Source organism: Sphaerodactylus townsendi, linkage group LG03 (assembly GCF_021028975.2).
Source record: "Sphaerodactylus townsendi isolate TG3544 linkage group LG03, MPM_Stown_v2.3, whole genome shotgun sequence".
NCBI lineage: Eukaryota > Metazoa > Chordata > Lepidosauria > Squamata > Sphaerodactylidae > Sphaerodactylus > Sphaerodactylus townsendi.
The window spans coordinates 108,185,388-108,198,839 of record NC_059427.1 but is presented as its reverse complement, the minus strand read 5'-3'; the positions used below and the strand labels follow the sequence as shown (position 1 = coordinate 108,198,839).

The following is a 13,452-nucleotide window of genomic DNA, read 5'->3' as shown; positions in this document are numbered from 1 at the left end:
AGTGGAGACCCTAAGGAATTTGTATTGGGACAGTGCTTTTCAATGTTCATAAATGGCCTGAATTTAGAGGTAAATGTGAGGTGGCCAAGTTTGCAGATGGCACCAAATTAGTGTGGTTAAGAGAAAATAGATTGTGAAAAACTCCACAATTATCTCTTCAGACTAGGAGAATAAACATTAAAATGGCAAATGAGATGTAATGTGAGTCAGTGTAAAGTGATGCGTATGGGGGCAAATTATTCCAACTTCACATATACATTGATAGGATCTGAACTGGCAGCAACAGACCGAGAAAGGGACCTTGGGGTAGTAGTGGGTGGCTCAGTGAAAATGTTGGTGCAGTGTGTGAGTTGCTGTGACAAATTCCATGCTGACCATGGTTAGAACAGCAATAAAGAATAGAGAATAAAACTGTTGCTGTCATACTGCCCTTATACAAAGCTCTGCTGAGACTGCCCTTGGAATATTGTGTGCAGTTCTGGTTGCTGCACCTGGAAAAGGATATTGTGGAGCTTCAAAAGGTGCTGAAAAGAGTAACCAAAAATGATTGCAGGCTGGAGCAGCTTCCCATTTCGGATTAATTAAAATGCTTAGGGCTGTTAGCTATCTTCCTGTTCAGAGATAGCTAATTGGCCATTGTGTAAATAGAATGCTGGACTTGATGGGCTTTTGGACTGATTCAAGCATGGCTATTGTTTGTGCAGTATATGTGTGATGTAAAAGAGATGTCAAAAGACCCTACTAGGTCATTATAAAAATGATTGAGATAATATGTGTAGAACACTTTGGTCCCTTACAAAAAAGTGTCATATGAATATAAAATACTATGATCAACTCAGATTCTAGAAAGTTAGTCCTGTTAGTCTGCTACAGTTAAAACCACAGTCTGGTCACACCTTCGAAGGGTGACATTATTATGGCATAAACCTTTGTATACCAGAAACTACTGATCCCCCTGATGAAATGGACTCTGGCTCAGGAGAGCTTTTGCAACAATATATTCGTTAGTCTTTAAGGTAACACAAGACTTTTTGTTGCTTTTATGATGAACACCAGGCTTAGGCTTCAGATAAGGCGAATGGCTACATAAAGCATTTCGGTCCATACAGGCTGTCACTCTTTTTGCCACTTGTCAATATTGCATCTCCATGTATGCAATTGCATGTTGGCAAGATGAGATAACACATGTTAGGTCAAGTCCTTTTCTATGACAGGCATTCCTCTTAATAACAGCAATGAGGACCACTCCTCCTCCTCACCTGTTTAATGCTTTTTAAATGGAATGTGAGTTGAAGCATCCTACATTCAAAACATGGAAGTGGGGGGGCTGGAAAACTTCATGACACCTAAACATGCCATTTAAGAACATGAGGTTTTGGTGACAAATTTACAAGCTTTTTGGTGTATATTTACAAGTTTTATAGTATTTTTCTGGCTAGATCCCATAATTTTAACCCCCATTCTGGCCTTGTTTTTTCACTCACTTCCCTGCTGTTTCTCCCATTTCTCTCTTTCTCTCTCCTTCCCCTCTGCTTGCCCAGCAGAAAAAGTGGAAGCTTTGCCAGACCAAGTGGCATCAGAGTCTCGCAACCGGATACGAGTGCGGCAGGACTTGGCTTCGCTGCCTGCTGAACTCATCAACCAGATTGGGAACCGGTGCCATCCCAAGTTGTATGATGAAGGAGATCCTGCTGAGAAATTGGAACTTGTGACAGGTAGGTTCTTGTGCCTTCCCCCATTAAGGTAAAACACATGCATGCAATAAGTTTTTGACTAATTGAACCAAGGTTTGTTGGTACAAATAAACTGTAGTTTGTCCATTATCAATCACACATTCACTCTCTCTAGAAGCTGATCAAGTTGAGTATCAGTCTACAAGGTTTTGGTACTTAGAAAGAATCTACTAATTGTGTGAAGTCTTTCCTTGACTATCCATGAGATTCAGGATTTCTCTTTCTTATATGTTAGCTGATAAACTAGGTCATAGAGTCCCACACTTCCCATGATGGTGAGTGGTAGACATGAAGGCAAAGGTAAATGGCAAGATGAAGTTAGAAGCAATGTGTGCATAGAAGTAAAGTTTGCAGTGTGTGTGTGTGTGTGTGTGTGTGTGTGTGTGCGTGTGTGTGTGCGCGTGTGTGTGTGCGTGTGCGTGTGCGTGTTTAAATGCATGGCTGCAGAGACTGATCAACCCTTGGGATAGAATGCTCAGGGTAAATCGGCCTCCAGGCATTTTCCTTAATATTCACAGCTCCAGATTATTTTTTTTAATGAAATCTTGCTACACCTTGTGGCACAAAACACTACAAGTACACTATACCTGGAATGCTTTGCATTAGCTGAGAACACTTAATTTCCTCTCTTTAAGCATCATCAAGGAAAAAAGGCAGGCCATTGAACTCAGAAGAAATTAGTTTCCTTACCTTGATGCCTTACTGATAACCCACTGATTAAAGTAAGGTGGGGAGGGGGGTGTTGCTTCAGCAGCCACCTTATTTCAGTTTTAATAGGTCAGTTTTTGCTAAACCTCTTGGAAGATTTTGATCTGCTGTGGAATGGGTTGCTTTCAACCTCAGCAGGTCCAACAGACCAAACTTCTCCCTAATGATTTTTCTACAGAAGTAAATTTCTACTTTCCTAGGCATTGGTCTCAATCAATCTTCTGAATGTCCTGTGACCACCAAAGTTGCTAGCCACAAGCAGAAGGCCATTGCTTTCACATCCTGCATGTTAGCTCCCAAAGGCACCTGGTGGGCCACTGCGAGTAGCAGAGAGCTGGACTAGATGGACTCTGGTCTGATCCAGCTAGCTTGTTCTTATGTTCTTATATATCCAAAATGTTTGAGTAATATCCTTGAGATGTTTTGTGCAATGTGGTGATGGCCTCTTGAGTAGCTAGATTGATAAGAAATATTAAATCAGACTACAAAAAATGTAGTTGTTATGCAATCTCATGCTCTGTATCTGTTGAGAGGAAATAGATCATTTAACAACTGCATTTTCCACACCTTCCTTAAAGCATCTGGTACTATCAACATTTGATTCCTTGATCTCTATCCTATTTCAAAGTATTCCTTTTTCAAAACTGACTTTTTTCTCTTTTCTGTTCAGGTACCAATGTGTACATCACCCGGGCACAGCTGATGAATTGTCACGTCAGTGCTGGGACAAGGCACAAAGTGCTTCTCAGACGGCTGCTAGCATCCTTTTTTGACCGGTGTGTGGTTTTCCACTTGTTTGTGGTAATGAGGAAGAGGGAGTTCTGATTCTTTCCCTCCTGATTCTTTCCTTCCTTTCTTTTTCATTCAGTGGGGAAGCCGCCCCACCACGTTCTCTTCCTAGCTGTGGGAAGGATATGAGGTTTTGTTAGAACTGGAGCCAGAACTTCAGCTAGGGAAGGATAGAGACGAGCAACACTGACATTTAGAGGTTCTGGTATATGGAGATGTGGTTCAGAAGGTTTTAATTGTTTTCCTTGTAATCACTTTCTAGGAATACCCTTGCCAATAGCTGTGGCACTGGAATCCGCTCCTCCACCAATGACCCTACCCGAAAACCCCTTGACAGCAGGGTGCTGCATGCTGTGAAGTGTGAGTGTCCATTCAAAAGATGCATTTCTTTTTTCGTTTGTGTGTGTGTGGTAAGAGCATATTAATGCTGCCTTCTGGAAGAGCAGGGAGCAGAGCTGGATATGATCAAAACAGTGGGCTGTACATCCTACTCCATCCCATCTGAGCGCACAGATCTATGATTGCCGCAAAGGAGATAAATTTGGAACTGTATCTAAAAGTTTTGAAGTAGATCACTGTCTCACACTTGGTTGTGGATCGTGTATACTAAGAGTGCCACTGACATATCAGCATAGCTTTACAGAATGCAGGCAGGGGTGAGGGATGGTGATGCTTGGGGTCTAGAGAAGGACAAATCTGTGGGGAACATTCCCAGTCACATTGAATGCTAACATTGATAAAGACTTGCATTGTGTTCTTTTGTCAGTTTATTGCCAGAACTTTGCCCCCAACTTCAAAGAGAGTGAGATGAATGCTATTGCTGCTGACATGTGCACAAACGCACGGCGCGTTGTCCGCAAGAGCTGGATGCCCAAACTGAAACTACTGAAGGCTGAGGGAGACTTCTACACGACCTTCATCAATGACACTGGCAAGATGGAGCCAGACATCATGGGCGTGGAGCACAGCTTTGAGACCGGAAGCCATGACGGTGATGCAGGCACCTCCACTGAGGGCCTCCAGTAAAACATGCCCACCTCTTTTTTTTTTCCAGGCAATGATTTTTATTTCCTAATTTGAATTTTTGTAGGATCGTTTTCCACCTTTTTCATTTCTTTTTTCACCCCCGTTGTTGATTTTTTTTTCTGGCAGAGGGGAAAGAAAGCACCGTGCCGTCTCCTTTTTAAAAATGAATATCCAGTAAGGGTGTTGATTCCTAAGGTGCCACCAGCACTGCGAACTCAGAGGGGAGGACATGCTGCCGCGTGGGCAGTTCTGGCTTGTGTCTTCCCTCCCCTCTGTCCTCGTTCTGCTGTAAATGGTTTTTAGATATATATTTTAATAGAAATTGTTAAAAACCAAATCTGTATGCAAATGGAGGCCATGATCCAGGGAAATATATGCCCAGACCACTACCCTTTCTTCACCATATCTGGTTCTCATAGGTAGGGCTGTACCATAGAGACTGGCCAACAGGTTGTTCCTCAGGGTCACACCAGAGGAGTGGGGGGAGGAACCCTAGTGCCACAATAAACACATAATGGGAAGGAAATCAAAGTCCGAGGCTGCTATCATGTCACCCCCACACCACTTTCAACCCCCTTCCCCTAGCTTTGCTTTCCCCCTTCATTCCCCATCCATGTTCCTTCCGCAGTCAGTAGCAGCTCTTTATTCAGGTTTAAATCACTTTGATCTTCTAAACCTGTGACCTGTAAGACAACTCATTAAGGCAGAGCAAGCCCCGGTCAGTGAAGGGAACAGGGAGAACACCTCCTCAGCATTTAGGTTGGGAAGAGATGCAGCCGTTTCATTTTCTGAGCCCTGCAGTACTTCCACTGAGGACCAATTCAGTTACCCAATATCTGTTGAATAGCTGTAATCCCTTCCTTTTCTTCCGATCAGGCAGTTCTCTAAGGCAGTACATTTCAACACAGGATGTACATTTCAAACAGTTTTCCATCAGCCTGAATTCTTGTGCCCTGATCAGGATGGCTGAGGCTAACTGATCTCATCAGATCTCAGAAGCTAAGCAAGGTCAACCCAGGTTGGTATTTAGATGGGAGACCACTAAGGAAGATCAGGGTTGCCATGTGGAGGCAGGCAATAGCAAACCATCTCCATTAGCCTCTTGCCTTGAAAACCTTATGGGATCTGCATAAGTCGGTTGTCATTTGACAGCACTTTCCATTTCCAGTCTTCTGCACGTGCACAGTGTTTGATAGCCTACAGTACTACGCGGGCAAAGGCAACCATTGAAAGGCAAGTTTGTCTGCCTCACCCTGCAGTCCTAGACCAGAAACGTTCCAAGAGTTTGCTTTTTTTAAAAAGCTACTGCTGTCTAAAAGATCTGTCCCAGTTGGACAGTGGAACAAACAGCATTTTCCAGCTATTTCTGCCTCTTGAGTTAGGCTGTATCCACCAAATGTCATGAGGTGCTAAAGGAAGGGGCAAAGCTGAGGGAGAAAGTGTGGCTTCCTTGTTCCTAACATTGCCACAAATTGTCTGGCAACAGTGTTGGCACTGAAGTGCAGTTTATGGAGCAAGGAAAGGTGTTGTCTGTTGAACTCTTAAGGCCAGTGTGCTTTGTCAGTGGCTGAAGCTTTGACTGAGCTCTGTTCTCCAACAACGAATCACAGGTTTGTATCAAATCGTGTAGCATTTTCGTCTTGGAGAGGAGTGGCAGATTCTGCAAATTGTCTCCACCCACTGTAGCCCCTCACCCCCCCCCCCGCCCCCGCCTGAAGTTATACTGACTGCTGAGGGGGATCGTGGGATAATCTTATGTAGGTCCCTAAAATCTAACAACAATTTATTGTGTGTGTGGATAAGACTATGTTTCTGTCAGATGTGACTGTGATGACTAAATCGGTTGTCCATTTTCAAAGACAGGATATTTCTGAATACTAGTTGCTGGTGGGAGGCAACAGCCAACGGAGGGTGCTTCATCCGTCAGATAAAGGTCGTCATCATCCAGTAAAAGCTCACTCTAAGAACTCTGTTATCTTTTTTAAGGTGCCACAAATGTCTTTATTTTTAATCACAATATGAAACTTCATCACTTGCCTGCCTTCCCCCTTCCTGCCCCCACTCAGCTACCCAGTCAGTTTTGCATTCATGATGCTTCCAAGTGGTGCTAATTCAGAGGGAAAAACTCCCATGCTTGGGTTTGTAGACAGTATCTAAATCTTGGGGTGTGTTGAAGTCAGTGGGCCACAGAGAGGATTTCGGGTTGTTTGTGTTCTAGTTGGAATGGATGACATGCCCTCTAGTGCAAGTGCTTGGTCTCCTTTAGTATTTCTGTTTGTTTAGCTAAGATAATGCCTCTCAGTTGCACTGGGGGAGATCTCTATTGGAAACCTTTGACAAATGAGCTGGCTATTCTTACCGGAAATCAACCCTGCAGACACCAGTTCCCAGAAAGCCTCTTTGCACATTTTCATTGTTAATAGCAAACCAGCTTTTTCTGAACAAATCAAGCTGTTCTTTCAAAATGGGAAAGGAGGCAGTGGGCAGAGATCTTTTATTAAAGAAAATCAACACTTTTTTTTAAAGGTAGCAACCCTTGTCCTTTTATTTCCATGGAAATAAATTCCGGAGCAGTAGCTGTATCGTATCTGTAGTAGCAGAATGACCAGCTTTATGGCACCTTAGAAGACTAACAGTTCTTAGCATCCGTATAAGCTCATTGACTTCCATGGACTTAAAAGGGTGTAATTCTTCTTAAGATTGTGCAGTGACTGGTTTCAGGTCAGCTGCTAGTCAGTCACAGTACTTCAGGTAGATCTTAACTTCTCTGTGAATTCAAACTACTCTGTTTTAGAACAGAGTTCCTGTTCTATAATGAAGGGTTGGCTGTTACCACTTGAGTCTCTGTCACTGTTTATCTGCTAAAAGGAGGTGGTTTTTAGACAGAGAAATAGCCCCAATTACATCTTGTGAAATATTTTTTGTAATCTTTTTTATAGACTATTCCAGTGGATAGTGCCAACTGTACTGGGTGTGTTTAAGTGAGAATTGCAATCTTTGCTCTTGTCTTGATAAGGAACAGGGATGGGAGAGGCTTAAATTGAATTCTTTATTGCAAAATGGGTCTGAAGGTAGCCCAGTGTATAGAGGGTTCTTTGGTAATCTGTGAGTACCCCTCAGTAAGTGCTAGCACCTAGTCCTGGTTTATTGTGAGGAGACAACTTTCATTTTCCACATAACATCCAGATTCATTAATGTTTACCACATAGGAAGAACACAGAAGCACAAAGTAGGTTTATTTCCTAATTAATTTTGCTTGTAGTCTCAAAACCCGGAGGGAAACATCTGCGATGCCAAGAATACATTTGGGGATTCTGCATCTTGGTTTAAGAGCTTTCCCATGTAATTGAACAGTCATTCACTATCAAAATAATTGAACCAGCAGTACCTGTGAAGAATTGGTATAGCTAATATCGGAAAACCAATGTAGAATTTTAGCTCTGTGAAAGCATTTTGCACATCCTGTATGCATTCATTTATTTACTTAATTTATATCCCACGTTACTTTCCAGTAGGGGACCTGAAGGGGCTTACATTGTTCTCCATTTTATCCCCACAACAACCTTGTCAGGTAGGCTAGGCTGACCATATGTAACTGGACAAAGGTCACCCAGCAAGCTTCCATGGCTTGAACCTGAACCTTCCAGTTCCAACATTCTAACCATTACGGCACACAGTTGTCCTAAAAGGGTTTCTAGCTTCTTCAGAACAACTGCTGGTTTTCTTTTGTTAGGACAATTGGCAGCGCTACATCTAGGGTTGAAGGGGTGTTGCTTTGTTTTTAAGAAAATTCTTTGCTACTAAATGCAGGATTCTTTTTTTCCTATTTGTGCCACTGGAGGGAGACAGATCCATATATTCAAAGACGAATGTGTTCTAAATTACACAATTGGCTGAGGGGGTTCAGTTAACTGGGGCTTGTGAATTGAAGCACACGAGGCTGGATATGGAGAATCCTGTTTCTTGGGGGCTCACCCAGGGGCTGGTGATATCAAATGTATTTAATAGGGTCAGTGATCATCTGATCATTAATTTATTTTATAAACCTAGGCTGATTTTATATTGCTTTAAGCAGCATGCCTTCCTGGGGAGCTCTGCTATTGTAAATTTGAAACGTGAAAGGAAATTAATCTTTTTCAAAATTGTAATTCTAGTGGGTCCTTTGGTAAAAACCCATGATAAATGAAGTAATAGCAATGTAGTCACGCCTTGACGATGTCACTGTTTTGCACAATGCTTTGAGAAGTGGATTGCATTTTGCCAACATCTGAGACTTAAGTTTTGGTTATTGACACAATTTCAGATAAAACACTGACTTTTAACTTTCAAGTCCTTTTCCCCTCTCCTTTTTTCTATAGAACTCAGGAAGGGTTCTATTGTCAGCAGCCACTAATATTGCTTGTGTGGTCATCTGTGTAACTAAATCCATTCACCCCTGATGTTATTTTTTCTTAAGAAGTTGAAATATACAACAGAAAATATTTAGTAGAAACCAAATAGGGTGTGTGAAAAGATTTACTTATGTTAAATAATCTTTAGTCATGCTCTAGTTAAGGGGTGGGGGTGGAGCATGGTTTTTAAAAGGTAAGTGATATATATGCACTCATAGTGTGTTTATTTCATGCTAGTTTTCCTGTTCTACTTAACTCGTTCAAGAGGGAAATCTAATGAGCTATTGTTGTGCAATGATTAGCCTTAATCAAGTCATGGAGAATACTAGCATTGAGCAACAAATCCCTAAACCAAATAGGCTATTGTAGGCTTTCCAAGCTGTGTGGCCATGGTCTGACAGTTTTTGTTCTTAACATTTCATCTGCATCTATGGCTGGCAGGCAAAATATTAGGAGCAAAAACTACCAGATTACAGGCACGCAGGCTAAAAAGCCCACAACAGCCAGTTGATTCTGGCCTTGAAAGCTTTGACAGTACCCTAAACCAAGCACGTTTAACATTTGTTGTCCTAATCCAACAAGAGAAGTCTTCATAAATACGGTGTTAGTGTTGATACTTGGAAGCACATCTCTGTTGCAGTTCTCATCTGAGTCCTTTTGAACTGCCTGGCCAAATTCTTTGTTGCATTTTGGGATATACAGAGGAGAGGCTGCCTTTTGTCACAAGTGGCTAGTTGTTCACAGCTGTAGTTTGGATCAGGCACAAGTTCATCCCCTTTCCTGGATACTATGGCCATTTTGGGCAGCCCAATCCATAGCCCTGGGTAGCCAGGGACAGCATCACTGTAGCTTCGCCCCACCTCCTACAGAAAGCTTTCTGATAGCACGGGGAGGGTGAAAAACCCAGAACACCTTGCCCCCAGAAAGCCCTCCACAGGGCTTCATGGACTTATACCACCCAAAAGGATGGCATAAGTCCATGGCCAGTGACCTGGGGTGGAATACAACTAATGTTGGCTCCAGCCCCGGGAATGCCTCTGCCATGCCCATACTGCCAATGGGGCCGCTGGTGGTGCAGGAGTGCTTATGCAGCACTGGATGCCAAATCTGGATGTGTTGGGAGGCTGCAGCAGCTGCCTACCAGCATATTTACCTTTCAGCCATGGTAAGTGCCCGAAGGAGGGCAAAACTGCTGGTGTAGGCTCACACTGCCTCCAGGAGTTGCTTCACCCATCCCCTATGGATTGGGCCATTAGTCACTCTTTCCTTGGTGCTGCACTGGCTGACCACTGCATATGTACACTCTCCCCCCCCCCCTCCTATTGTAGACCTCTCCTGTTGACTTGGGGTGAGCCTGTGGCTCAGTGGAGGGGCACCTATCTGGCATGCAGAAGGCCAGCATCTCAAGTGGAAGGATCAGGTAGTAGATGATATGAAAGACCTCAGCTTCAGATCCTGGACTGCTGCTTCCAGTCTGACTAGACAACGCTGACCTTGATGGCTCAATCGATGGTCTCATTCAGTATAAGGCAGCTTCATGTGTGTTCAGGTCGAAGGGTTCTAAACTGAATGGGTGCAAGAACATTCCATCCCCTCTTTTTGCAAGACTGCTTCTGCTGTGATAATAACGTTGGTATTTGTAGCAGAGAGAACTGTGAAATAAAGATTGGGTGGCTTATATTTAGTTGGAGGTTACTGTGATAAATGTGGAACTAGAAGGGACTCTTCAGCTGACTATCCTCAGGAGAATTACTGGGGTTTGGATATATACCTTGTCTCATATTTCAGGAGTTAGCTGGACCTCCCCCCCCCTCCCCCCGCAACAACAAAACAAATTCAGTCCTAAAAAGTGAGTCTTATTAAATCTAGACCAGGGGTCTTCAACCTGCAGCTCTCCAGATGTTCATGGGCTACAAATCCCATGAGCCCCTGCCAGCATGGACAATTGGCCATGCTGGCAGTGGCTGATGGGAATTGTAGTCCATGAACATCTAGAGAGCCGCAGGTTGCAGACCCCTGATCTAGACAGTCCTCATGTATCCTCACCCAGTTGTGTTTTCTATTTATGTTACGTTATTGTCTGGAGCTACAAAAATTGTTTCAATTCTGGAATGACCAGTAGATGCAGAATGATCATTCTTCCTAACAGTCCTACCCGGTTCTGCCCAACTGCGGTCCTAGCAGAACATTCTGGCTGTGCTGCTGAATGTTGGGAGCTTCATTAGTAGGTTTTCTTTAAAATACTGTACATGCTTGCTAAAAATGCCACCTTGTATATGACAGAGGGTAGTTGTACCTGTGATTGGCCACGGCTTGCTGATGCATGTACATTTCTTGTTGGTAACATCTTTGGTAATCCATCTGTTTTGTCTGTTTCCACCACTCATATTAGGATCTGTCCTTTTAAGCGATTTTCCTTCGTCCTTTTCTCCCCTCCACAGCTGATTTGAAAGTGCAGGTAGTGAATGGCCAGACTAGGTAGTAGAAATGTCTTACTTGGCCAGGCACAAAAAATGTACATTCCACATTCATCTGGCATTTCTTTTGTAGCTCTACCATTTGATAGTCTGTGAGAGGACAAACCTGTTGCTGATCCATCTTGTTTACCTAGTTGCCTAGCTTAGTACTCTTAAGCCTATGCTCAAGCTCTTGTGGAGTGGCATGCCTTTCTTCTCCCACTCCCTTTTAGCCAGCTTTGCACTAGCTCCCTTCCATCATTCATGTCCCCTCATGCAAGGTTAGTGCTTCCAAGAGCATCTCTGACAACCTGCTTGAACTGGGGCAGGGCGGGGGAGGCAGGTTAAGATTGTCTAATAGGCTAGTGATGTTTCACTTAGTATAAACCTTAAAATTTAGCCTTATTTGAGCTTGGTATTTTCTTGACGAAGGGAAAGAGTGGAGATAATAGTGGTATCTGCCAGGGAGGATTGGTTGTTGAAGATTCTGATTCTTGTGGCATCTTACTTGACATCTAAAACTACAAATTCCTAGTTTTAAATGGAAAAGGGAGGAGCATAAATATACCATCCTGTTCATATTTATCGGTTCCAGAGGGCACTATCTATGTGGACCCCTCTGATTGGAACCAAGTGGAGTTTGTCCAGATCAGCTGAATTTTGAAGAAGTCTGTTTACACTGGAACATATATCAGAATAGTCTCTAGAGTTGTGCTGGCAGACATGTTGTACTATGTTGGTTTACTTACCAGAAGATTGGCAGAATGATAAACAAAGCATCTACTAACTTTGGACTTAAAGGTGGGAGGGTCTTAAAGGGGCTTGTTCGGCTAGTGAACTGGGATTTCTTGCAATGTGAGGCTACCAGATCAAAACGGGACACTGGAGAAGGAATCTCTTAGTCTGGTAGAATGATGCTACTCAGAAACAAGGCATCCTTTTTAAAGTCAAAGATAATTTAAGAACCCAAGATGATCCATTCTTCATAAACATAGGGAGATCTTACACAAAAATCACTGGAATGGGTTACAATACATCTGCTGTGTTCCCTCCTCATTAGCTGTGCTCAAAGCTGATGACTAATTCCAAATCCTAGGTTAGATTATCACTGATAGGCACCTGCAGGGCCAGTGCTCCAATCATCTTTCTCCCACCCCAGCAAGTGCTATGAAAACACTGTGAGGGAAGGGGGTTGGGACTTGGTTTGTGCCTAGCCATCAGCAGCTTGGAAGGCGACTGGCATTGCCACAAGAGCCTCCGGAACCACCAGCTGGGTCTGATCCACTGCAGGAGGCAAAGCAACAGAATACCTCTAACCCTCCTAGTCACCTAGATTCAAAACAGCTGGTTCCCTTTTTTTTGTTAGCCAGCTGAAATGCCCTCCAAAACATCACATTTGCATCTTGGACCTGCTTTCTGCTGGAGAGGAGAATAACTCCAGATTGAGGGAAGGGTAGTGTGGCCTTTCTGTATCTTTTTTGGTTCTATCCACTTTGTCATTGTTCATTTTGATTTTTGTTGTTTTTCTAAACTAGGGCAAACAATTTTTTTAAAAAGGACAAAAAATGTACACTGAAAAGCACTAACAAAGCCTGAATATGTAACCTTCTGTGCAGATGCAGCATGGACTTTCTCTTATCCCCCTTCCAGGCGCTTTGGGTTGATGCAAGCAGCTACTCCAATATTGGCCTCCTTTCCCTGCCCTGCCCCTTGTAAAATCCTTCCACAGGAAAACAAATCCTTTAAAATAAATTAACAAAAGCAACCTCCCCTTTTCCCAGCCCCCTGCCCCCAGCACTCCCTGCTTTTACCTCGAAACCCATTCCCTTCGCCCCTGGATAATGCCAGTATTTGTTCTGTGTTATAAAGTGCCAAGAAAAATTTTGTGACTCCCTCATCCCTGTGACCTGAGAGTATCAAGAATTGCACATTAACTACTGTAAAGATTGAAAAAAGGAATTCAGAAATGTTAATAAAAAAAAGTTTGTAACAATCACCTGTTTGGCCATTTCTTGTGGAGCTAATTATTCTCTTTGAGAGCGTCAGGATGGAATAGTTACGAAATTGTCAAGAGACTGCATTAGTTTTAAAGCTACAATTTGGGTCCTGGTCATTCAGGGCATCCATTGAATTAAGTAGCAAACCTTTCCCAGAAATGAAGCCCATGTAGACCTAATCTGAGCTGCTTATAGAGCACTCCTCAACTAGAATTGTAACCAGACTTCTACTTGGCACAGCTTCTTTATATAATTTGGCAACGCCCATGGAATTAATTGCGACTTTGCTGAGTAAGAGGACTAAGGCTGCAATGCTACACACATGTACTTGGGAGTGAGCCCCACTGCACAC

The 13,452-nt window shown here is 43.1% G+C and overlaps 1 protein-coding gene across 5 annotated transcripts in view; it reads left to right on the top strand.

Moving 5' to 3' along the window:
* NACC1 (nucleus accumbens associated 1) overlaps positions 1 to 13,096 on the top strand; it is a 35,759-nt gene extending 22,663 nt beyond the window's left edge. For 2 of the 5 annotated variants that reach the window (XM_048490976.1, XM_048490974.1), the window contains 4 exons: positions 1,545 to 1,715; positions 3,112 to 3,217; positions 3,493 to 3,590; positions 3,997 to 13,096. In XM_048490976.1, the coding sequence (XP_048346933.1) occupies positions 1,545 to 1,715; positions 3,112 to 3,217; positions 3,493 to 3,590; positions 3,997 to 4,256 (635 nt within the window). In that variant the 3' untranslated portion in view covers positions 4,257 to 13,096. Of the gene's footprint in view, positions 1 to 1,541; positions 1,716 to 3,111; positions 3,218 to 3,492; positions 3,591 to 3,996 lie in introns of all 5 variants that reach the window. The other 3 variants (XM_048490975.1, XM_048490973.1, XR_007244022.1) reach the window with 2 other exon arrangements.
* The last annotated feature ends 356 nt before the right edge of the window (positions 13,097 to 13,452 follow it).